At 37.3% G+C, this 25,847-nt stretch overlaps 6 protein-coding genes across 7 annotated transcripts; 3 read left to right on the top strand and 3 right to left on the bottom strand.

Moving 5' to 3' along the window:
* The first annotated feature begins 729 nt into the window (after positions 1–729).
* On the top strand, positions 730–4,207 carry LOC126784071 (membrane protein of ER body 2-like). The gene is made up of 6 exons (XM_050509569.1): positions 730–880; positions 1,140–1,694; positions 1,868–1,906; positions 2,090–2,239; positions 2,362–2,423; positions 3,684–4,207. Exons 1-6 carry the CDS (start codon positions 730–732, stop codon positions 4,065–4,067), a joined length of 1,341 nt encoding a protein of 446 aa, XP_050365526.1. The 3' UTR covers positions 4,068–4,207.
* Positions 4,208–7,962: 3,755 nt separating this feature from the next.
* On the top strand, positions 7,963–12,080 carry LOC126783423 (membrane protein of ER body-like protein). The gene is made up of 7 exons (XM_050508893.1): positions 7,963–8,235; positions 8,706–9,200; positions 9,460–9,513; positions 9,674–10,387; positions 10,715–10,903; positions 11,186–11,247; positions 11,334–12,080. The coding sequence occupies exons 1-7, from the start codon at positions 8,016–8,018 to the stop codon at positions 11,796–11,798; spliced, it is 2,199 nt and encodes a 732-aa protein (XP_050364850.1). The 5' UTR covers positions 7,963–8,015; the 3' UTR covers positions 11,799–12,080.
* A 166-nt stretch (positions 12,081–12,246) lies between these two features.
* On the bottom strand, positions 12,247–15,407 carry LOC126783427 (uncharacterized). Its single transcript, XM_050508896.1, has 2 exons — positions 14,811–15,407; positions 12,247–13,829 (listed from the first exon to the last, which is right to left on the bottom strand). The coding sequence occupies exons 1-2, from the start codon at positions 15,065–15,067 to the stop codon at positions 12,431–12,433; spliced, it is 1,656 nt and encodes a 551-aa protein (XP_050364853.1). The 5' UTR covers positions 15,068–15,407; the 3' UTR covers positions 12,247–12,430.
* Positions 15,408–16,131: 724 nt separating this feature from the next.
* LOC126783440 (dolichol-phosphate mannose synthase subunit 3) lies at positions 16,132–19,309 on the bottom strand. Of its 2 annotated transcripts, none has more exons than XM_050508912.1 (4): positions 19,223–19,309; positions 16,957–17,080; positions 16,754–16,861; positions 16,132–16,615 (listed from the first exon to the last, which is right to left on the bottom strand). In XM_050508912.1, exons 2-4 carry the CDS (start codon positions 17,056–17,058, stop codon positions 16,553–16,555), a joined length of 273 nt encoding a protein of 90 aa, XP_050364869.1. In that variant the 5' UTR covers positions 17,059–17,080; positions 19,223–19,309; the 3' UTR covers positions 16,132–16,552. The 2 variants fall into 2 exon arrangements, with proteins under 2 accessions (XP_050364869.1, XP_050364870.1); XM_050508913.1 differs by lacking the exon at positions 19,223–19,309 and adding an exon at positions 17,647–19,082.
* A 130-nt stretch (positions 19,310–19,439) lies between these two features.
* On the top strand, positions 19,440–23,211 carry LOC126783434 (FHA domain-containing protein FHA2). Its single transcript, XM_050508904.1, has 3 exons — positions 19,440–20,088; positions 22,284–22,441; positions 22,785–23,211. Exons 1-3 carry the CDS (start codon positions 19,440–19,442, stop codon positions 22,992–22,994), a joined length of 1,017 nt encoding a protein of 338 aa, XP_050364861.1. The 3' UTR covers positions 22,995–23,211.
* Positions 23,212–24,016: 805 nt separating this feature from the next.
* LOC126783439 (uncharacterized) lies at positions 24,017–25,576 on the bottom strand. The gene is made up of 3 exons (XM_050508911.1): positions 25,317–25,576; positions 25,060–25,164; positions 24,017–24,370 (listed from the first exon to the last, which is right to left on the bottom strand). The coding sequence occupies exons 1-3, from the start codon at positions 25,528–25,530 to the stop codon at positions 24,138–24,140; spliced, it is 552 nt and encodes a 183-aa protein (XP_050364868.1). The 5' UTR covers positions 25,531–25,576; the 3' UTR covers positions 24,017–24,137.
* Between the last annotated feature and the right edge of the window lie 271 nt (positions 25,577–25,847).

The following is a 25,847-nucleotide window of genomic DNA, read 5'->3' as shown; positions in this document are numbered from 1 at the left end:
TCCTAATTAATCACATGTAAGGGTTTTTGTGTTTTTAATTACTGCGGTTTTTTTTTCTTTGTCTCCTTCGCAATTATTTATCTGTCATCATTTGAATGGATCCAAAATGATGTGAATCACATGCACGTAGATATATCCAAAATCCTCATTTCCAAAAAAAGATATATCCAAAATCATGATTGTTAGTCGAAGAATTCCACCACGTGTTGATAAAATGAGCTGTGTAAGCAAAATTGAATCACACATTGTGTTTGGTACTCATTTGTAAACCACTGAGCCCTGAAGGACATTATCCCCAAAGGAAATGGCAAATTTAGATCTAAGGTGTTGTTCTTTTGGTTGTTTTTGCTTCAATAACATTTGGTAGCCAGGAATCAAATTAAAAGAGTGATGGATTAACTAATTAAGTAGTATGAAACTTATCAAATACAAATCTGGTTTAGAAAGTAGTAAATGAGTGTATGGTTATTTTACTTCTTTAGGCTTATGTAATTATCAATAAACCACAGCTCTAATAGCTTCGCGTAGAAACTGAAGGCAACCATTAATTAAGTTATTGGCCGGAAAAAAGAGAGAGACAAAAGTAAAGTCAAGTTTTGTAGAAGCATCATGAAAAGTCACACGCACACGCACACTGTGGTGTTTATATATTGGCAGAGTCAAGCAGAGTCCCAAACCATCATTCGATCTTGATAAAGCAACTCTGTCTGTGCTAGTTGTTAACTGAGAATGGAAGCAACATTAGACTGCAGGCTGCCTCGCCAAAACAGCAACACAGACATTACCACTGCCACTAATGATGGGAATGTTGTGTATTATTGGGAAGAAGTCCATGGAAGCTCAAGCAATGGTTCCTACAGTGTCTCTGATAAAACAGAAGGTAAAGATATAATTGAAATCAGTAGATTGATTTTATTAGAGTGTATAAGAATCAAAATTTCCAGAAGTAATGTACTTAATTAATGAAAATTAATCTATTCTTGTTTTTATTCTTGTACTTGCTTTTATATCATGTTTGAACTGGTTATTTGATTAGTAGTATAAACGTCCATTATGATACATCAATATGAGAATGAGTAGGAGTAATGATAAGGTTTCTAACATTTCTGATTAATTGTTTAATTTGCGAATGGTTTCAGGTACTGAATTGCCATATTGGACTAGTTCCAATGGTGAAAAGTTCTTTTTTACTTACGAGATGGAGAACGTATTTTCTCAAAAGAGGGTTGAGATTAACCACCACGATGAGGGTGCTTGGGAAATGAAGGATCTTAGTTCTTCACCTTCCAAGCAGTCCGCTGAGGAAAGTGGAATATTGGCTAAGCATCGGAAAGTTAAGCTGACAGATCTTGCAGGGGTGTCTGAGAGGAAGGGTGCACAGGAAGTCTACTGTCCGAACTGCAAATCTTGCACCACAGAGGTTCTCATTGGCGAAAGAGAATCAAACCCTCCGAGTCCACCACTTCCTAAGCCAGAAGAAGCAGCTGCTAGTACTCCACCATTTCCTGAGCTTAAAGAACATTCAACTCCATCAGTTCCGGAACAAGAAAAATCAAGAACTCCACCATTTCCTGAGCTAAAAGAAGCTCCTATTCCCCAAGTTCCGCAACTAGAAAAACCAAGAACTCCACCACATCCTCAGCTAGAAGAACCAATCAGATGCGTTTCGTGCTTTAGTCTCCTATCTTGTACAGGTAACATTTCATGTATGCATATTAGTTCTGTAATATAAGAATTCGAAGTTGTACGTGTTTCTATTGCGTTCTGGATAATTCTGTATATATAAACATATATATATAATGTTGATTATGTTGTACCTCGAGATCAAATTTTGGTTGATACCTCAACTACTCTTTCACTTTGGCAGGCGATTGGATCTTTCGCCGACCAGTCCCTACTGAGCAAGGTAAACAATCTCTAAACAATTTGGGCAATTATCAGTCAATTAAATATTTTGGCGCAATTAATTAGATTCCATACTCATGTTGTATAATGATTTTCTTGTATATGTCAACCTTAAGAATGTGCATATATAAGATCTTAATTTGGTTTTTACTTTGGTTTCTCGGTTTCTTATGATGTATAACAGTTATTACTGTGCCGGAAGAGCAAACGGCACCACGAGATTCTAATAGTAGGAAGTTGGATATCATCAAAAGCATCGTTTACGGTGGTTTAACTGAAGCAATTGCAAGCTTAAGTATTGTGGCATCCGCAGCTAGTGCTGATACTCCCACACGTAAGTATTGATTTCTAACTTTCTACGTATATATTAAATCTTATGTTATGTTATGTTATATATATATATATATATATATATATATATATATATATATACAAATAAACAGCTCGTATTTGCAGTGAACATTTTCCTTTTGGCACTGGCAAACTTGTTTGGTGGTCTCTACATCATTGGACACAATGTAAGTATTAATTACTGTATTTAAATTTTAACCAGATGTCCATATCTTATGTAATGAAACCCCAAACCTAAGGTACATTGTAAGACGAGAAAATCCTCAAAATGATACTTGAAGTATCGTGAAAGTTATTTTTTGGTACCTACGAATTTTTGTTACTTAAAATGGTACCTGAACTATTGCACCGTTACTCAATATGGTACCTCCGTTAGTTTCTTCGTTAAATTGATGATGTGAGATGTATTTAGAAGGACAAAATGGTCTATACACAAATGTTTTTATTTTCTATCTCTTTTCCTTCAAAATTCTCACAAATTCACCAAACTGACTGAAAATTTGTTGGACTTGAAAAATCATACCTATATTATTTGCAAATTTATTTACAATATTTTTTATGAAATTTGTAATTTTAAGAGGAAAATCAACTCATGTATCACAAAACATAACACAAGTTTTAATATATATATATATATATATATTTGTTTAGCAATAATAACAAAATTAATTTTAAAATTATTGTTTTTCTTATTACTTACAGTAAAACCTCTATAAATTAATAGTATCGAGATTGATAAAATTTATTAATTTAACGATATATTAATATATCAATAAATTAATAATCTATTAATTTATTTATAAATTATTAATTATCAAGATATAATAAATATTTTGTTTCATTTTATCGAAGAAATTTTTTTTTACTTACATTGTTTAATTTATTACGTATACCTTATTAAATATATTATTTTTTATGTATAACATTGTTCAAAATATTATATTGTTTGATGATGATTATATTAATTAAATTTTTTAATGAAATCCTCATAAATTTAAAATTTATTATATAAATTATGACACTAATAATTTATATATTTGATGGGGTCTAGCTAAATAAATTCTCGAACTTCCATTATCTTATAAATTTAGTGAATTATTAATTTAACACGTTGGCTCCGAGTTGAAAACGGAAAAAAGTTTTATTTTAGCAAGGTTATTATTTAATCGGGTATTATTTAACGAGGTTTTACTATATTTGATAAAAAAAACTCTAAATACATGTCACATCATCAATTTAACGGAGAAACTAACGGATGTACCATATTGGGTAACGGTGCAATAATTCAAGTACCATTTCGGGTAACAAAAATTCGTAGGTACAAAAAAATACCTTTCACGATACTTCAGGTATCATTTTGGGTTTTTTCTCTTGTAAAAATTCATAAATGTTTCTTATTTATACGCTAATTAAACCAAAATTTTTAGCTTTGGGAACTGAAAGTTGATCAAGCGGAAGGTAAATATCAAGAAGTACTCGGGAACAAGGAGAATTTCTTCCTTCATGCCCCAGCAGCTATATTGTCGTTCCTCATTTTTGGGTTGCTACCTCCTTTGATATATAGCTTCTCATTCCTTGAGAGCGACAACAGAAACCTAAAGATCGCAGTAGTCGCAGCATCGTCTCTTTTATGCATCATACTTCTTGCAATTGGAAAGGCTTACATCCAGACGCCACCAAAGAAGTACACCAAAACTGTGCTGCACTACGTCGTTGTGGGGGTTGGGGCCGCCGGTGTCTCTTACTTAGCCGGATACCTAATTGGCAAACTCGTGGAGAAACATGGCTGGTTCGACCCAACTACTAATTGAGATAAGGACATGCATGTCTGTTAATTAATTAATGGTGCATTGGTGCCCCATCATATACCTCTTTTCAGCAAAAATTTACTTTCTTACAGCAAGCACAATATATCAAGGGAAATGGATTGTATGCACCTTCAATATTTCTAGTGTTTGGACACATACCATTGTGTATGTGACACGTGGTTTCCACTATCTAATCATTATATTAGTTTTACTCTTTTACCCTCATATTTTCATCGATTTATTCCTTACATGATCAATCTTGTTCTTAACGCATGTATCTGCATCACTTCTTGAATAAAAAAAATTTGCCGAAAAAAGACATTGAATTTGATGGACTCGAGCCTAATCTGGATTACCCCTGTATGAATTTAGCTATGCAATAGGGTGGTTGGTGAAGAAGGGTCGTGAGAGATTGTATCGTTGGATGATTTGGATCCATGTTTACAGTATTTTTGAAAATCTATCCAATAATGACCCATCAACAAGTTTGATCTCTGAGGTAATGTCTCCAAGACTCCAACAACATGCATGAAGGGGGTCTAATATTTCCCAAAGCATTGCCCACGGTTTGTTTCATTAAAAAAAACTACCTTTGGTTTCATGTTTTTCATTTAACTAATTCATTTGATCTCTCTTCTTCAATATTAAGAGTAAAGATAAGGAAAATAGCACAAAGGCTGCAGGTCAAACTAGGAGTTTAGGATGGATACTGACCCTGTCTGACTTGGATTGGTTTTTCAATAGTTAGATTGAGTTAATTCTCAATCTTCTTCGGTGTTTTGGAGACATATTACACAAGTTAGAATTAGATATTATATAGTAAAAATTAAAGAAATATGGAAGTTCAACGATGAATAAGATCACACTTGCATGACCGAAATCATTGAGGCAGTCATTAAATCTGGTGCTGAGTTTGAAAGTTGAAGAGAGAGAAACTAATATTAAAATGGATAAAAATGGAAAATTGAAACAAAACATTAGTTTAATACAAAACTCGAAATCCACATGTCAAACAGAGAATTAAAGTTGTACCGCTGAAGCACATAATACACTCTCATATATCAAGTGTTAAAGCTGTTTGCTGGCCGGTTTGTAATAGTCGGATTTTCTTTTTTAGTTTTTACCTATGGTTGATGAGATAAAATATGCAGATGTCATACATGGTGTGCGTGGAAGTCTCTGTAATTTTAGAGAGGATCGGAAAAGATGATTGTTGGTACAAGTTTGGTTGGCAATCCTCATGTTGAACAAAAAATACAACTTATTGATTAGAATAACAAGCCTAGCAAATGAAGATTTGATCTGAAGAACAAGTTAATACATAGAACCAATATGATCTCATGGCGTAAATCAAACCCGGGTGGCCGGTAAAACATGAATATGCATTCTATGGTTTTTCACATAGACTAACTACAGTGCATCTTGACCTGGTCGTCGTTCATGGTGCATGAAAGCCATGAAGTGTTTTTCTATCCTATGTCATAATTTATTAAGCTTTACCATGTAGTAGGTACAAGGCTTTTCATATAAGGATGTTTTTATCTTAGCTTAAGGTACGGATTTTCATTTTTGACCCATTTTTTGATCGATTTTTCACATCTTCACCGTCCAATATCTAGGATATAACGTATAGATCATCTATATAAAATTTCAGCATATTTCATGATCGTTAAGGTATCGAACTAATCAAAGCCAATGTACGTATTGAATTTGTCGAACGTGAACCGTTCATATTTTGAGTAGAAAATCGAAGTTATGAGTACCTTAACGGTTATGGAATCGGCTGAAATTTTGTAGAGATGTTCTATACGTTATTACCTAGATATTTGACGGTGGAGATGTGAAATATCGATCGAAAAGTTGGTGAAAAATGAAAATCCGTACCTTAAGCTAAGATAATAACATTCTTACTTGAAAAGCTCCGGTAGTAGGTATACCTGATCATATACTGGTTTGATAATGCTATGAAAATTAAACAGTAAGCAAAGCTATTATGTAGTTTTTGACACTCAAAGAGTGTTCTGAGTTTTGGTGTTTTATTTATTTATTTTTTTGGTTACAAGCGAGGCTCAAAGAGCCTAAACAAAGTGGAAAGAAAAACTAAAAACTAGTTAGATGGGAATACTGTTCTAGTTGCTTAAGTTCTCACTACAACGTCTACAGTTCTTGTTTTTAGCACAATTTGACAAGTGATAGATAACTATGGTTGAATGATTTCTTTCAACATGCATTCCTGAGGCGAGCTGGCAAGATTTATCCGGTATTTGCTTTCGAAATTTAAATAAGTTATTACGGATTTTTTTTGTCAGGTTTCTTATGGAAATTTGGTAAACTCTAGCTCTTTGATCAAATGAAAAAGCTTTATTCCAAAAAAAAAAACATGAAAAATGCATAACTTACAACTAATAATGGCACTAGCTAAAATAATGTGAACAAGTCGACCTCATCTTTTATTTCTCTCTCTTCCTACATTAATGGAGTTAGTTTGCCAACAAAGGATCTGAAATCATGTGTAACACATTACATAAATCACATGTAGAAATATCACTTGTAGTTGTAGATCAATCCGACTGTTAGTTAAAGAAATGGGATGACACACCCTCTGTTATGAGTTTATGACCAACCTAGCAGAACTACTAAAGTAAACTAAACACAAAGAAGTAAAGGGCATTGTCCCCAAAGAAAGTGACTTTAGGATACACATTTATTAAGTTCGATCAATGCTATACTAAAGTCTTATTTTGGGTAGATGCGTTTGGTTGTGGACTGAGATACTCTACTAACACAAAGTCTCCTAATATTGCCTATTAAGTGAATCTCGACCGTTCATTGTTCAGCTATGGGGGGATTGGGGAAATTTAATATATAGACCAGTAAGACCACTTAATTTTTCTACGGCTCATTTATTCCATTTCTTTTCGATCGGATCTATCCCTTTATTAGTCATGTGGGCAGCTCTTAAATTATTACCACGCATCCCATGAATCCATGATTCCCCCATCCCTCATAATATTTCTTACCTTTGCACCATATTATTTATTCTTCTCTGTTTGTATACGATTATGATGAAGATCCTATTCAGATCCTAATTAATCACACTAATCTAAGTTTGTAATACTATTAAGTTCGTTTCTAATTGACTCCTAAAGGAATGGCTGTACGTTCTGGTAACAAATTCCGGCCCCCAGCTTTGATTACAATATCCATGAATTGTATGAATAATTTTTTTTTAATTTTTTTTATGAAACATTGTATGAGTTGTGGAGCTAGTTTTGAGTACACCCTTTTGAACAGTAGTAAACTTAATTGGAATATTGTTTTGTACTGTTTTGCTTGTAATCGGGGTCTAACAAGTAACAACTAGCAACTAGCAAGTTTGATTTTGATAGAAATTGAGAACTTTCTGGCAGTAGCTAGCGTAGCTTGATCCATATCTCAATCTCAATCACGAGACGAGTTGGTGAGGTCAAGTATTAGCCGGTCTAATCTCCTTTTAACTCTTAATCTTCTTATAAGTGGTGGAGGATGACATAACCTAAAAATATAATCAGAATGGTTGAACAAATAGACAATTACAAAGAGATTTTGTCCAGATGAATTTGTGTGAACAAGATTTACATTTTTCAGATGTAGGTTTTAGTCAACTTTGAATGCTGTGCTAATGATCATTCTTGATGAGCATTAAGGACTGCCGATTTTATTTGTATATTTATTAGAAGTATACATCATGATCCATGATTTTTTTATTTATCTTATATTCATGATTCACCAACAAAATCAGAAAACTTTGCTAGCACATTACATTATTCAACTATATCATGAAAATCACATTACCCAATGCAACTATATATTACAACACTTTCCTTCACAGTAAGGCAGTAGTTGTAAACGATCTCCCTCTCTCTCTCTCTCTCTCTCTTCTGTTGTGCTATACAGTGCTATTAGCTGAAAATGGAAGCAACATTGGATCATTGGGAGGAGAATGAGGAAGTGGGCATTGACTTGCGAGGAAGGATGGCTCGCCGAAACGGCAACACGATCACTAATGGTGAAGATAGTGTCTATACCTCACAGAGTTCAAGTGAAGCTGATTCTACCAGCGCAGAGGAGGAAGAAGAAGCTAAGGGAAGCCCAAGAAACGGTTTTGATATGAAAACTGGCAAAAATGGAGGTAAAAATTTGAACTGTGAAAATGGGTTCATTAGTTTACGTATCCAAAAGCTTCATTTAATGCTGTTCCATATGGGAATTCTGTTCTGGCTTTCATTTCACTTACAATGAATGGTTCTTGTGTTCATTTTCCAGTTTTGAACTGTTTTATTAGTTAGGAATGATCAAAATCTAATAGGATCCATTTTTATTGAGGAAGATACTGATTATATTGTGGGATTCAGTATGAGTATATTGTCATGGACTTCAAATGGTTCTCGTATTCATTATCCAGTTTTGAACTGTTTTTATCTGTTAGGAATGATCAATATCTAATAGGGTCGATTTTTATCGAGCAAGATACTGATTATTTTGTGGGATAAAGTATGAGTATCGAGTCTTGGACTTTAATTTCACACTTGGTGTGCATGGTTGTGCTTGTTTAAGTAATTAAGTTCAAGGGTAATTGTTTCTTTATTTGTATGATTCCAGGTACTGAATCCCCATATGAGATCTTTGGATTCAATGGTGGAGATATCGATTTACTAATTCCCAAGAAAAGTTCTGGAAATGAAATAGTGGCTAGTGAAGTAGAGAGTCTAAGCTTTCAGAAGAGTGTTGAAGTTAAGCAACGAGATGAGGATAATAAGTTGAAGGATGAAGAGTTACTTGGTTTTGGTTCTTTTCCTTCCAAGCAGTCCATTGAGCAAAATGGACGCAATGCTTTTCTGGAAAATGGAAATGCTAAACATGAGGATGTTAAGTTGAGAGAAATTGGTGAAAAGCTAGAATTGTCTGAATTATTTCTTGAGAGGGTGTTTGAGAAGCCAGCTGCGCATGAGTTCTACTGTCCTAATTGCAATTCTTGCATCACCAAAGTTCTCATCCGCAATAGAGAATTGGAGACTAGACCTGAAACTGTACCACTTCCTGAGCCAATTGATACAGTTAGATGCACTTCATGCTTTAGTTTCCTCATTCCTGCAGGTACCTTTGCTGTTATAACTTGGTATGATTCACTATAAAAAAACAACTAATGCAAGTTTGAGTTTCCACGGACAAAGATTTTAATTGCTGACTACTGCTAATAAATAATAGAAGACATATTAACTTTTATGGATATTGATATATGCAGATTACATTTGCACCTAATGTTTCTGTATAAGAATTCATTTGCCAGTGAGGCATGTTATTGGCTAGTGTTTCGAATTCAGTCCATAGTTTAACCATTCTTTCAATGTGACAGGCAATTGGTTCTTTCCCAGATCAACAGCAAAAGAACAGGATCCAACAGATCAAGGTATATCCCTATCTCATGTAGTTCTATGATTGTTATGCATTTAGCATATTCATCACTGGTAATTCTTTGTTCCAGCTAATTTCTTCTAAACTGTTATTAAAATTAGCATTCAGGTTTTCAGCTAATGTTTTTGTATATTAACCTCTAGAACCTGATACAGGACTCAATATTGAAAACAATGTTGGAGCAGTTTCATCACCTGAATCTAATGGACTACTACACGATCAAAATAGTCAAGTTGCATCGGTAGGTAAGGGCTCATTGATTGAGCCTGTTGGACCATCAAGAAATAATTTTAACTTCAGAATTGGAGTTGAACAACCCGTTTCACTACAAGACTCGAATGGAACAATATATGATAAAAGATCTCCAATGCCTGCTCAGTCAGATGGAATTAGTCAAGTTGTATCAGCAGATAAAACACCAGAGCCCTATCTAGAGAGTAGAGTTGGAGTTGAATTGCCAGTTTCACTACAAGACTCGAATGGAACATTCTATGATAAAAGACCTCAAACGCCTACTCAGTCAGTAGGAATAAGTCAAGCTGTCGCAGTAGATGAAGCTCCAGAGCTCTTTCTTGAGAGTAGAGTTGGAGTTGAATTGCCAGTTTCACCACAAGAGTCTAATGGAACATTATATGATCAAAAGCCTCCAGAGCATGCTCAGTCAGTTGGAGATAGTGAAGCTGTAGTGATTGATAAAGCTCCAGTTCCTGGTAACTTTGTTGAAGCTAGCATTAATGGTGTTCATCTGCCAGTTCCATCATATGACTCGAATGGAACATTACATAATCAAAAATCACCATTGCCTGGTCAGTCGGTTGTTAGCATAACTGTTAAAACCCAGTCAGCAGCACCTGAAATAGATGATGCAGGTATGGGCCAGACATTACTGTTATACAAGAACGATAAAAGGGTCACTTGAGTATTATCGTTACATAAATCATCACTGTAATGTTAGCTCTAATAATTTGCAGGTCATATGATTGCTCATTTTCCTATAATGCTGAGGAAACTACTGTCTCTAGAAATCGAAATACCTAAGGAGAGTAAAAAAAAACACTAGAGGCTAATGAAAGGGGAAGAAAAAAACCCAAGTTTATCTTAACAAAAGTTTGTTCATTCCTCCAAATTCCTCAGTCTATTCCCACCTATGCTTTTATGTTGTTTCTTCTCATCTCTTTGTATTGTCTTCGATGCAGAGCCATCAGAATCAAGATCTCGTGAGAGCACGACAGTCATAATTACATCAGATGGACCACCAATAATATCTGAACCACGTGATGCAAAAACCCTTGATATCCTCAAGAGTATCGTGTATGGCGGTTTAACTGAAGTAATTGCCAGCTTAAGCATTGTGACATCTGCAGCTAGTGCTGGTACTGCCACATGTAAGTGGCTTCTTGACTATTATATACCTAGACTGCTTGAGAAAATATCAGGCTGACTGGCATGCCTTAATTACCATGTCTGTCCTTGTATTTGTTTGATAGACTTCAGTAGATTTTTCATACTGTAGCTATTAGTATTATATATGCACTTTGATTCTGGATATTTTAGATTTATGATTGATCAACAGTTCAGGGTTATAATCAGAAGACGACATGGGTGATGTACTGATGTTAAATGCGTTACATATTGCTGAACCTGTTTTAATTTCAATATATCTGCAGTGAACATTCTAGCTTTGGCCTTGGCAAACGTGCTGGGTGGTCTTTTCATCATTGGACACAATGTGAGTAATTTTACATGTAAATCTGAGATCTGGAATTTGTTTCTTACTGGTTTTGGTGTTGAACTAATATGAAATGCATATTATAGCTTTGGGAACTGAAAGTCGATCAATCTAGAGTAACCTCCAGTGGAGCAGATGAACAAGTGGATAGATATGAAGATGTACTAGGGAAGAGACAGAATTTCATTCTGCATGCCTCAGTTGCCATTTTTTCGTTCCTCATTTTCGGATTAGTACCTCCTTTGGTTTATTGCTTCTCATTCCGTCAGAGCAATGACACGGACCTAAAGCTTGCAGTAGTTGCCGCATCTTCTCTCTTATGCATCATACTCCTTGCAACCGGTAAGGCTTACAACCAGAGGCCACAAAAGTATATCAAAACTTTGGTGTACTATGTCATCATCGGAGTTGGGGTTGCTGGTGTTTCTTACATAGCAGGTGACCTGATTGACAAACTTTTAGAGAAGCTTGGCTGGTTTGACAGTACTGTTGCTGGCACTCTGCCTCTTCCTCAGATGAGTACGGTGAAGCCTGCATGGAAATCCTGGTGACAAAATGGGATCTCAACATGGAAATTTTGTAGCTTTTACATGGAGTAAGTCTTATGACGGCTGCAATTAACATTAGCATAGTAACTTTGCTCTTAGAAATTAAGTACTACGTCGAGATTTTTTTTTTTTGGAAATGAACGTTGAGATATTTTGCTCAGCTGGTTTTGTTATGTTTTCTAATTCTTCAATAGAGTATGTTTTTTTAATAATAATTCCATACTGCAGTACGCAGTTCAGATGGTGTCTAATCGAGCTTAATGAGAATTTATCCTTTCTATTGCTCCTCGTAGTGTTTGTCTTCGCTCTCAGTAAATTTTCCATTTTACCATGGCAAAGAGACACTTCCTTCTCCCGTCATTTCCCCAGTAACACCGTTCTAACATATAAAGGTGAATCCAATGACCCTCAAAAATAATTTTGCAGTTGATAACCAGTAACCACTCACCAGAGAGAAAAATTACAACTTAGCTGAATTTTCTTATTCACCTGATATATGTCTCTGCACAGACGCAACAAATGTGTTACACTATACCATAGTGGAAGCTAAATGGGCATTAACTTATACACCGCAAAAACACTATTTCCATTGCTAATCACTTTCAAGTTTCAAGTATCACACTATTAAAACTCAATTAGAAGTTCCATCTTGGAGAGGAATGAACAGCAGCTTGCCGCGGTTTGACAATAGGAGTAATACGCTGCTCTGAGTTGCGCTTCTTCATGATTGATGACACTGTAGGGCTGTAGTAGTCATTGCTCCTCTGAGAAGTCGCCCCTTGCGAATACATTTTCCTTCCATGGATAAAGCTCCTTTGCTGTTCAAGCAATGCCCTACGAGCCACTGGGTTCCTTTGGACAGCTCCCCATCTATTGTAATTTACACAGCTCTGGCTTCTTCCCACTGGCTGAAACTTTCCCTCAGGAGGACTAGGATAATTCCTACTCTCAGCTGTTTCTGCAGAGTACATAGTCTCTCCCTCGCTACTATACCCATTATGCACATCTGAAGCTTCGACTGGGTATGAACTAGACTGAACCTCACTGTGGGCCTCATCTATAGAACCTGTTGATGCAATCTCAGCATCAGCACCAGGGCTGGTCGATCCTCTATCCCTGACTTGGTTTTCTTGTCTTCTAGGGCTCTGCAATAGAGGTTCCTTTACAGCATTCTCATCAAAATCCCGTGGTAATCTTTTGGTAGGCTGAGGTGTAATTGCTGGTTTAGCAATCCTAGGAGGGAAGTTTATATCCAAAAGCTGAACTTGGGAACCTTCTCTTTTTCGTAGAGGATTAGATGTTAACTTTGGTGTTTCATATATTTCAGGTGTAGGAATTCCCTGTACATGGGCTGCATGAGCATCGGCTGGGGACTCTCCTTCAAGGGTGTTTGCTGCAGCAGAACAGCCTGGTCCAAGCTGGTCTCTAGGTTTTGAGACTGTATTTGATGAAGATGGTGTTCCATCATTATCTGCTTCAGTTGATTTGAAAACCCGCCGCAGTGTGAAGGAAGCACAGGAATGGTCACTCTTTTGGCCAGTAGACATTAAGCGAATGAGTGGTAGCTTAGGCTTGTTAAGATCATCCAGGCTACCTTCCCAATGCTGATTTAACCAATCACATATGATGGGAATGGGGATACCAAATTGCATAGGATGATCCTTTTTCCAAGATGATGAGGATGACGAAGAAGTTGATGAGGATTTGGTGTTTGGAGAGGTTGCTAGTTTCATAGGATCACATATCATAAATGCAAGGTTGCCTTGCACGTCAAATCCAGCTGAACCAGGACTCCATGTTACTCCATCAGTTGACAATTTTATGAGATTGTCAGTGGCTATAACTACCTTACCTTCACCAACTGTTAATTCCTTAGTCCCAGTGTAGCCTAGAAGGTAAACTCCACTCCCCAGATCCAGGTTCGGTTTAGAGCAGGTCTTCAAGGAGTGGGGGTGGCCCTGAGAATTTGAATCTCCATCTGCCGCATCCAAACCTACTATAGTAAGATCTAAAACGGAGCTGGTAATGAAAAACCTGCAAGTCAAAGATGGAAACTATATCAGATTCTCAATGATGCAAATGCTAACATATTTAAGCTTACTAAAAAGAATGACACCATTCCTGTGCTTCCCATTAGTCTACAACTAGCTGTACTTCTATCACATTCAACAGGAAATCAATTACAACAGGAGAGCTTGAATTATCATAATCATGATGCTACTAACCCATTTCTTTTTTATCCTCTTTTACTAGACAGCTGCATAGATTGAATGAACGATTATATAGTAGTACCAGGAAGTCCTAAAAATTGAATTCTTTTCAATTAAGGACATTCACAACAACTCCACCAACATGCTAAAGGTCAATAGTTTTCCCCAAGAAAGTTTGAGAAATCAATTCAAAAAAATCTTCACTACACAGAGACAAGACTAGAAATATTATGTCACTAGGATCGCCTAGTGCCTCCGACTTGCAAATTCTAGCTTCCCGTGCTGTTTCTTCACCACTGCCTCTACTTCTAATTTTCTAAACTGCATAGTTACTCCCCCAACTCTCATTCTTTCCGCCATCATTTAAAGTTTAAATCAACTTCAAACTCCCTATAACCAATTTGTAAGGACACAGCTGAGACATTATGTTTTCCACTAAGCACTAATTTACTTGCAGAAATTGAATATGATCCAATAACACATACAATATCTGCACAATAACGAAAAGCTACACAACTACATAGCATCATCAACCCCATTCCCATCACTCATTTCCCCATCAACATTATGACCAATTCACAAGCCACCAATTCAAAACACAAAAGGAACACAACCAAACACAATGCAACAAGCACCATCATTTCTCCGTATCAGCATCACAACTATTCAATAAAATTCAAACCTTCCATCATTTGGGGACCCACTAAAATTGAGCTTCCTGAACACCCCAAAAGGCAAACCAGTACACAAACCCCAATTCTCCTTTGCATTTCATTCAAACAATCTCTAAAGACCAAAACTTTACCTATGGGGAACAAGGCTGGCAGCGACGCCATTCTGCAGCCGGATCTCGGAGCTCTCCGCCGCCGCCGCCGACGGAAGGTTGACGTGGGTTGTCAGAAGAAGGCTCCGGTGGATCAAAAACCCGGTACCGGAGATCCCACTCTCCTGGCCGGAAATCCAAGCCAATGCCGGAGCTTTACCGGAGAAAATGGCAGCCTTCATCTTTTCAGACTTGCTGACTCCTTTGCAGAAGCACCAAGACTCTCTCAGACCGCCCATTTCTCAAATGGGTTGCGTTTGTTTGCCTCAAAAACTTGGATCTATAAACAAAGATGACAACTTTAGTGTGGCATTTTGCTGCTCTGGCTTGAAAGGCCTGGTTTTTATAAATGGGTTTTCATTGTTTTAACTGAGGGAGAGGAAAAGAGAGACGAGAGGGACGTGAATGGAGTAAAAGGAAGGGTGTTAGGGTTTATTGCGAGTAAAGAAAGAATTGATTTTGATGCTTCTCTCTTTCTATCTCTATCACTGTGTGTGTGAGAAAGAGAGAATTGAGTTCAATGTGGGAGGGAAGCAAATGGTGAAGGGCTGAGGGATTAAAAGGAGTGGGGTAACTAACTCTCTGTTGGAAGTGGAAATGAAATGGAATATTCATGTGAAGCTCATCAATTCTCTTTATAAAGATTTATTTCTCTTTCAATAATTACATGCCAAGAATGAGAGTTTTCCCTGGGTTTAATGGTTTGATTATGGTTGAGGGAAGAAGGAATTGAAATAGTAGTGTGGGAGCTTCTCTGTAGCATGATGGGTGAAATTTTGAATGTGAGGTCAAATTACTCAATAATACCAGAGGAGTTGATAGGAAGCTATTAAGAAGGGTAGCCATCATTATCATGAGGCTTTTTACTTTATTAGAGCATATGACTGAGATCATTGTGTCATATGCTGTAATGGAAGTAGAATACTTTGGAGGTAAAAACAAAGATCAAGCTACATTGTCTATGTTAAGTTTACATCCTTGCCTAGCTGCTTTGTCTTTTCCAATCGAGTGTGGATTACTTGGATAAGCACACTAGGGGTTCAGTAAAACACTTGGAATAGTTGGACATTTCTTTGGCATTGGTGGTTTTTGATATCTGAAAGTTCTATCAGGTGGAAGAAAAGAACGAGAATAAAGAATGAACTTTGACCTTTGTTCCTTACTTCTCATGTGAATGTGATGAAAAAAAAAAAAACAAGACTTGAATAACAATCCTTTCAGCTATCTTCTGAGTTCTGATGAAAGGATAGCAACTTTGAGCTTTATTCTTCTTTTTGATCAGCTGCACCACCAGAAACTTTTACCATGATGTATTGACCTCTTGATGGAGCCAGCACATCATGTGGCTGTTAGCATCCACCAAAGATCAGGAAGACCTTCCATGACAACTGGATGCAAAATAAGAGACAAGGTCATCTGTCTGGCCATTTGGTTTATATGGGTCACCATGATTATAGAACATTCAGAGGGAAAAGAGAGGCACTTGACAGAACTCAGATTTCTACAAGGAACATCAAGGATGAAATGTACAGAATATTTTTCCTTCGCTCATTGTTTAGTCTGGAAAAACCTCACAATTTTCATTCACATGGAAGCAATCAACTGTTATGAAGACTACCACAATGTCAGTGCTACAGTAAGTGAAGTTCGATGATATATATTCTGTAAGGGTCTTCCACTATATCTAAAATTCAAAATGGGACAGTAGAACTCTGGTCAGAACATCAATCGCAACCACCGACATCAATTCCTTTCTGCTTCAAATATTCCTTCGCCTCAACTACGTCCTACATAATATAACAAATATTAAGAAAATTTAGTTTTAACCAGGTCTTCTTTTTTCAAAATTGATTCTTGACAGAAAACAAGCATACATTTAAAAGAGGATTGGTGCATATGACCAATAGCTGAGAGTGAGAGAGTACCTGCTGCAACAATACTGCTTCTTGAGGACAAGTTGGAAATTGTACCAGACCAACTCCAACCATTAGAAGGCCATAGCATCCTAGCGACACAACAAAATATATGGGGAGCTGGGAAGAAGATTAAAATGACGAATAGTAAGCTTTTATACAGCTAGAAATAGTAAAAAATGTGACCTAAAGTAAACAAAAGCAATATAACTCACCAACCAAGTATGACTACGTGGAATAATAGATGTCTGTAAGAGGCCAATCCATATGGAAGAGATGGCCACCAAGAGTGTCAGAATTTTCACAATATGCTTCATTGAATTAAAGATCTCAACTCCTCTGTAAGTTTCAAATAACAGTAGAAGATAAAATATTAAAACTCTTTCTTCATACAGACATCAAACATATTTGATAAGATTAGCATTTCAATTACAAGCAATTAAACAGACAATACAAGCAACGGACAAGAAAATGCATATCTGCAGGGTGACTTCCATATGTTGTGTATCCCTAGTGACCAAAATAACCTATAAATGCAAGCCAAGTAGCAGAGGGAGAATAATATATAAACATAATACAAGACCAATCAGTTTCGCAGTAAATACCGCTACTTGAACTTTCATAACACCAAAATCATCAATTCTGTAGCTACTCTAACAGTACCTATCCATTTGCTTTCTATCGAACCACAAGCTGAACAGAACATAAAAAAGAGAACCAGAAATTGGAGTGAGACACCAGCACAAAAAGCATAGTAGAAAGCAGCTTTCTAGTTAAAATCAGCATAGATGCATCTAATTAGACATTATAGTTAAAAATTTCATTGAAATGCCTGTCCAGGTATTTTATATAAATAACATTTAAAAAAAAACTAAATATGAAACTGGTCATTTCATCTTTCTTACTTTCACAGTTCCAAATCCAGCAGTGTTCCCATCACCTAAATTCTTCCTCTTCATCAACCCTTCTGGGTTGTCTACCTATTCTATCAGTAGTCAAGCTCACATTCAGCCATTAACAGAAGGAGCTTTCTCCTTCCCTTTCTCACCCACTGATAACTAAAGTATACAAAATATGAGAAAACTGTTATCATCCCTATGTCCAGTACAGGTTGAGATGGGTGAAACAAAGTGAGGGTGAATGTCCAAACATTAGCTCTATGCAAAAGTTGACCAATGCTGCCATCAGAAGGGATAGGTTACAATATACATTTCAACTGTCCCAGTGATACTTTGTGGAACTCAAAGCCCTCGCGCAAATTCCCATCATCATATGGCATACTAACGCTTTCGACTACAATTGACAGTTTGTGAAGTCTAAGAAAACAGATAGATCCAAGGAGATCCAACAGCCAAAAGAAACACAAAAGCAAATAGGCATTTTAAGCCACTATAACATCTTAAATTGGAAGCAAGAGTATTCGAATTCTACACACATCATTTGCCTTAAAACCTATAACCACCCATTTCTTAGATTCAAAACAACACTTTGTAGCTGACATAACTTAAACAGAAGCCCAAATTTAAGTCTTTGAAAATATAATAACCGTGTCCAAGAGATGATCAATAGCTGCCATCAGAAGGGATACGTGATAATATCCATTTCATTTGTCCCAGTGATACTATTATGGAACTCAAAGCCCTTGCGCAATGTCCCAACATCACATGGCAGAACGAGAAAATCAATTACAACTGGCCACTTTTTGAACCTAAATCTCATTACAAACACAATCAACATACCGTGACAAATTCCATAAGCAAACATGACCGTCAGCCATAAGCCATACAACAGCTCAAACAAAAAGCAAGATTATTTTTACAACACAAAAGCCTGAACAAGGTGAAAGTTTTCCAAAAGGAAAAAATAAAATGCACAACCATCATGTTGCCTTAAACCCTGGTAGGCTGGACGGACTGACCAATTTCTTAAACTGACAACAGGAATTGATCAAAATCAGATAACATTATGAAAGAAAAACAAACACACAGCATCGCGCTTGCACTCAACTTAACAAGAAGCTCCTGTCTGTTTATCCCTAATCCGTTAGAGATTGGTAGTAGACAAATCTAGAAAACTTGGTTTTAAAGATGCCATCAGAAGGGATAGCTAATACCATTAATCTCATTCGTTCCGGTTGATACTAATCCAGAACTCAAAGCCCTTGCGCAATATCCCAGCATCATTTGGCAGACCCTTTAAAGTCAAACTCTTTAAAAATGCAACAACAACGGAACAAAACATAGCTTCAAACTCAAGATCCCAAACAATAACCAAAAGCTTCTATAACACTAACAGAAGATCCATCCATTCCCAACCAAATGCACATGCCTATAATCATTTTGCATCGCGAATTAAACAAAAAACTATAACACATTGTGAGTATAAAACAGAAACTAAACAATCTATCCCGATCCAACTTCAAATAAAGCACAAATTTTTAGCAGAAATCTCAAGTTTCCAGAGATGGGTAGAGAAATTTACCGCGGAGAAGACTAAGAAGAAGGAATGTGTTCTAGGTCAAGCTGGTTCAGGAGACACAGCTCTATATAAAGGAAGCAACTTTAAGAATAGAAATATTTCATAAAAACTTATTAAATTTCACTTTGACCCCAAAAAGTTATCTCAAATTACAAAATGACCCCACAAATTTGAGTACACTTCATAAACCCAAATTGGGTTTTTATTCAATTCACAATCAATGACGACGAGCAGTGACGTCGAGGCCGGGTTCGCGAAGCTCCAAGGCGAAGACTTCGAGTACTACATGCAGACCTACTCGATAATCCTCGGCCGGAACTCCAAGAAATCCACCGTCGATGTCGACCTCTCCAGCCTCGGCGGCGGAATGAACATTTCTCGCCACCACGCGCGCATCTTCTACGACTTCACGCGCCGCCGCTTCGCCCTCGAGGTGCTCGGAAAGAACGGCTGCCTCGTCGAGGGGGTGCTCCACCTCCCGGGGAACCCTCCGGTGAAGCTCGACTCGCAGGATCTGCTTCAGATTGGGGACAAGGAGTTCTACTTTCTCCTTCCGGTGAGGAGCATTCTCGGCGGGCCTATTGGGCCGCGGCATCACCCGGCGTCGTTCGGGGTTTCGGGCCCGGCGGCGGCGGGGCAGCATTATGGGTATGCGCTGCCCGGCGCGGCGGCCGGGGCGGTGGGGAAGAAGGGGAGGGGGAGGGAGTTTTATGAGGAGGAGTATGAGGATGAGGATGACATTGGCGGCGGCGGTGGTGGTGGGAGTGGGAGTGGGAAGAAGCGGAGGGAAGGGTTTGATGGTGGTTATGGTGGGTACAGTGGTGGGCCGGGGTCTGGATCGGGCGCAAAGTCGGGTTCTATGACCTTAGGTTAGTGTTTGTTTCTGTGTAGAGGTGAATGATGTGATGGATTGATGTTGGTATAAATATTGGAATTGGCATACAGTTTGGGTTTTTTGAATAATTATGGGACTTGTTTCTGATTGATATGAGTTTGCTTGCCTGTTTTCAGCTTTAGAGTTCATAATAGTAACAGCAATTGAAATCGGGATTATGTTGGTTATCAGAATCATATGTTTAGTTTTGAATGATATGAGTTTATAACAGTTTTTGGCTCTAGAGTTTATAATGCAATGGTGATATATTGATGTTAGTAGTAGCATTGGATTGGGAAGAAATTTTGATGGTGGAATATGATACAAGACTTGTGTTGGAAACATGTTAAGTTTCCACTTTTTTGGTTCTAGATCTAATAAGGTGGTGGAATTGATGCTAGTATTGCAATTCAATTTGGAAGAAAATTTTCTTTTAAATCTTTTGATAAGATCGATATGAATTAGTCATCCGGTTGGCATTGCCAAGTATATACCATGAAATCTAAGGTCTATTGCTTAAGCCAATTTATTGTCAAATCTGTTTTCAACTCCTGCTTGAACTTTCTTTAGTGGAACCCTTCTTTACAGAGCTTTATGTAGAGTTGAATTGGTGGCCCTAGCTATTGGAACTGGGATATAGTTTATTTTTGAATCACATGATAAGACTTAATTTCTATTACCTTTTTCCGATTCTAGAGTTGATAATGTGACGATTGATGAAAGTGCAGCAACTGAAATTGGGAACAAGTTTGTTTTCTGAATCATGTGACTTTTATTAATCTGAGTTCAATTACCAGTGTTTGGCTATAAATTTTAAAATTTGATGGATCGAGGTTACAGTAGCAATTGAATTGTGAAGAAATCAGGTTGCGGATTATGTGATAAGACTTACTTTGATTGATACTAGTTTAGTTCCTAGTTTTTGGTTCTAGGGGAGGATCAATGTCATAATTGCAATTGAATTAGGAAGGTATTTGTCTTTTGGCTACAGCTGTTAAGTATTTACCATGAAGCCTAAGGTCCATTGCTTAGCCAATTTGTTCTAAAATCTGTTTTACTTACAATTGATTTCGGCTCCTGCATGAACTTCTTTTTAGTGTAAGCCTTTTTAACAAAGGTCGTGTGAGGCAATACCAGATTGTTTACGGTCCAAAGGACATAGCTTTCAAAAAGTCGAGCAATTCTTTGTTTGCTCAGATGAACACTCATCATGTTTGCCATACTTTATTGACTTGCTTTTGTCTTTTTGTGGAACTACTGGTTATATAGGGCGAATAAAACTTGAAGACAATTTTTTTAATTGATTCTAAGGTTTTATGTATAGGCTTCGCATCACACATACCTGTAGGGGAGCAAAAACATTCAGATCATTAATCCTCTGCAATAAGATAATACTAGAACTAGTCGGTTAGAATAAATCTAATCCCATAATAAGAATCTTCCTATTGCGTATGAAGAAGTCATCCTTGTAGTGAATCCTTTCTTATGTAGACCTTCTCATTGAGGCCCATAATCTTCTACAGAATACCAAATACCTTTCTGATGAGGCCTTAAATATATCCTAGTGATCTTCCAATTGTAGTCTTCATCGACTGGTTTCATTTGTTTCTGCTCTTCGGGAGTTCGTATGTTGATTATCAACAGGCAATGCTGCTCTATATGTTATTAGTATTTTAATATCTTATATGAAAAACAATTTCTTCAGCTCAAAACGCCGTAAACTCATGCCGTGAGTGTTGACATTCTGGCTAAATGTGTCTTGTTAGGTTTTTAAACATGTATATGCATGCATGATTTGATTCTAGTTCTTCACTTATGATTTTACAAGCCCGTGCTCTGATAGAATTGATCTTATTAGATGGTAACATTGAATGCTGGGAAAAGAAAAAGAAGAAGGGAGAATTTATTGCTCCGTAAATTTATTATACACTTGCATTGAGGTTCTATATCTTCTTTTGAGTCATTTAATTGAAACTGTACACATGTTTGTTCTAACAACCGTTATTAACTGTTATTTTGCCAATTCGTTAAGAATTTATTGCTTCGTAAAATTTTGTTATACACTTGCATCAATGTATGTTTCCTCTTATGGCTAAATTTAATTAAAACTGTACACGTGCCTTTCTAACAACCGTTGATAACTATCATGTGCCAAATTCATGCATAATATTAAATCTTCTATTCCTGCAGAAAAGAAGGGAGATGGAAGATCAAGGGCTGATCGAGATAGTGACAATCAGCAACTTCTGCATTTGGAAGAGAAGGATGTGGTGTCATCTGTTGCTACAGTGCTCTCTGACCTTTGTGGTCCTGGTGAATGGATGCCTATGGAGAAACTGCATGCTAAGGTCAGCCTTGAGTCCTTGACATATTCTCATGAAACAGACTATATGTTGTTGAAAAACAAATTCTATATTTTGTTTTATTGTTTTTCGTTTGGTATCATATGTTAACCTGTTATCAGTACCTAGTTTGATCCTTTGATGGATGCTACAAGTATATGTTGTCATGTCTAATGTTGCAAGGCACCATTTACAATTGCTTTCTTCAAGTACAAATTATAAGTATAATATCCTAATGTATGTTTTCACTGCTGCTTTTGGGCTCTTTCTGTTGATTGTTTATATGCGAGTTCCTATTATATGTTTGAACCGTAGATTTGTGCCTGACTCCCGTATCACTCTTTTTCAGTTGATGGAACAGTATAGTGGTATTTGGCATCATACTCGAGTGAGGAGATATCTTACTTCTGAGGACTGGCCTGGTCCGGAGTCAAAGGGAAAACCTTGGTACGGCTTGCTTATGCTGCTAAGGAAATACCCAGAACATTTTGTCATCAACACAAGGTCTAAGGGCCGTGTAACCCTGGAATTTGTATCTCTTGTCTCGTTGCTTTCATAAAATTGTGATACATTAGAAGCAAGCTTAATGCTGGTAGACTACAGTGTACTTTATCGAGAAATGAGGCTCCTTTCAGTAAGCTGTTGGGCATTCCCTTGGCTGATTGCCCAAATTTGTACAATTATTGTAAGCTGCTGTCGAGCAGTGTTTAGGAAATGTTGGATACATGTAATTGAATTTGCAATGTCAGAAAGTTATGTCACCTCAAATGTTTACAGGTTGATGTTACAGTTTATGGTCTGATAACCATCTTAGGATGGTTCATATGCAAATATGCAATGGCATGAGCATCTACAAATATAAGCTGCAGAAACAGAAATTAAATGGATCGTCGTTGATTGGAAATTTGCATATAAACATCTCTGCGTCCATCTTTCTGCTACTTCGATAATGACTTACCCGAGGACAGAGCAAGGTCATTCCCAAAATGGGAAATAAACAGGGAGACAAACATAGTAAAAATGCTAACAAGCAGGCCTCAAAAGATTATTGCTGCCATTATACAAAATTTTATGCACCAAAGAAAACTTATAACCTAAGTAGCACGGACACGTACTCATGGCACCGTATTACGTGTCCAACACGGACACGGACACGCGTGTCCGCGCCCGGATACGCGAATTGACTTTGGACACGGTCCGGATACGCAAGTATCCGAATCGGACACGCACCAACTCATAATAAAAGTGAAAGTGCTTCAACAACTCCTCAACCATTCCAACATATTTAATTTTTGTTATATTTATGCACATTTTAATATTTATAAGGAAAAAAACTCGTGATAAAAATAAGAATGTTTGTAGTGGAATTCGAACCTTGGTTATCCAAGATACTTATCAAGTCCTTAGCTATTCTAACAAGTTATGTTTTCATCATTTTAATGCACACTTTGACATATATATACATCTAAAATTCTAAATACTTTCAAATTTATAAAATAATTTTTTTAAATAAATAAATATATATTAAAATAATATTTAATTAACGTGTCCACCACGTGTCCGTGTCCAAAAAAAAATTTATATGCCGTGTCTACGTATCGAATCGTGTCCAATACGGACACTTGTGTCTGTGTCTGTGCTACTTAGCTTATAACACTTCCTAAGACTCTTTGGTGAAGTTCCCAAGTCCCCTTTGTGCATATTACTGCTTCTCTCGAGCCTGCTTTGCAGCAAGGGCTTCTTCATCAAGTACTTTGATAGGGGACCAGTCGGGCAGTTTCAGCCAACCATCATTCTTTTTGGAACCGTCATTACTCCCAAGCATAGATTCTTTGTAGCTCTTCAAGACAGGTCGTAGTTTAATCGTAGCATAATCCACTAATGTCCCAGCAATGGTAAAGAGTACTGAGTAGCGCACAGCAGCAACTGGACCGCCTACAAGCCAATAAACAGAACAATTTTACCATAGGTGAGAGAAGGAGCATTTCAAACTATACTGAACACTAAAGGAGATTATCAGCAAAATCCAACTTTTATTTTTCAGCTAGAATCAACAAGTTTCGTGATGCGACTTGCATGTTTCACTCTCAAGAAAATTGTATTGAAGAGGTTCAATGCCGTTCAAGCACTCTTTGACTTATTTGAGTTGATCACGGCTCCCGTATCCGGGAACCTAATGACGTATTGTGTTTGGAGTGGCCCTAACTTCCTACGAGGAAAAACTAAATCTCTAATAGGAGCCTATAAAACTGTAGAACACAAACCTTCCCTCAATTTTGTTTGTTGTAATTATATTCATATTAGGTCCCCCAACCTCTACATCTGAACTTCATTCGAACCATTGACTTTCTATTTCTCTTTATACAATAACTATGATCACAACCATGGGCCTCACATTTCTTACTAAAAACCAAACAAATCAAGCTCATGATTCTTTTGAATACCTAAGGAATGAGGTCTAACCTTCCAAACACATCACTACACTCCCAACTAGCGTGTTAAATCCTACACCTTTAGAGGCTGAAATGCGAGATTATTGAAGTCACTACCACCACATTTCTCTCGAATCATATCCCTTGGCCTTGTTTGCAAACACAATCAAAGACAAGTGCAAAGAATCTAACCGTAAAGCCGCCCAAGAATAGCACCAGTGCCAAATCCGGCAATGGCAGAGTTGAGCAGATCATCAGGTCCCGTCTTTCTCGTTATCCCTACATACTCACGCGCCCCTGCCAATTCAAACAAACTCAACATTAACCCTACTCGCCCTAATCGGCATTTCCACAAACACCAACTGATCACATCAAACTGAAAACTGAAAAGAAAACAAGAAACCCAAACTGAAACTGAAAACTGAACAGCAAGCACGGTGATTAATTACCGCAGTAACAAGCAGTGACGATGGCGAAATTAGCGGCGTAAGTGGAGGCACTGGCTGGGAGGCCGACGACTTTCCGGTGCTTGGAGGCCAACCCGGCTCCGGCGCCGGCGAATCCGGCGACTAGTGTGGGGAAGCCGATGCGGTGCTTCCAGGAGGAAGATGAAGGAGGGTCTGATGATTCTGATTGTGAGGGTTTGTGATCGTCGGAAGGCATATTGTTCTGAGTTGAGTCGCCTGAGCTCACTTCTCAACACTTGAGACTTGAGTTAAGGGAAATGGTTTGCACCGCACGGGTCGGATCCAGTTCATTTTTCGTGTCACTTTCGGGTCTTTCCATACATCCCGAGTTCCCAACATATTTCATATTTGGCATAAATGCCGATTTGCACTCTAAATTTGGCTGAAATTGTCAATTTACACCCCGAACTTACATTTGTGTCAATTTACCTCCTAAACTTGGTAAAAATTACCGATTTACACTCCGAACTTGTATTTGAGTCAATTTACCTCCTAAACTTGGTAAAAATTACC

The sequence above is a fragment of the Argentina anserina genome, chromosome 2, assembly GCF_933775445.1.
Source record: "Argentina anserina chromosome 2, drPotAnse1.1, whole genome shotgun sequence".
NCBI lineage: Eukaryota > Viridiplantae > Streptophyta > Magnoliopsida > Rosales > Rosaceae > Argentina > Argentina anserina.
This window is presented reverse-complemented; position numbering and strand designations above follow the sequence as displayed.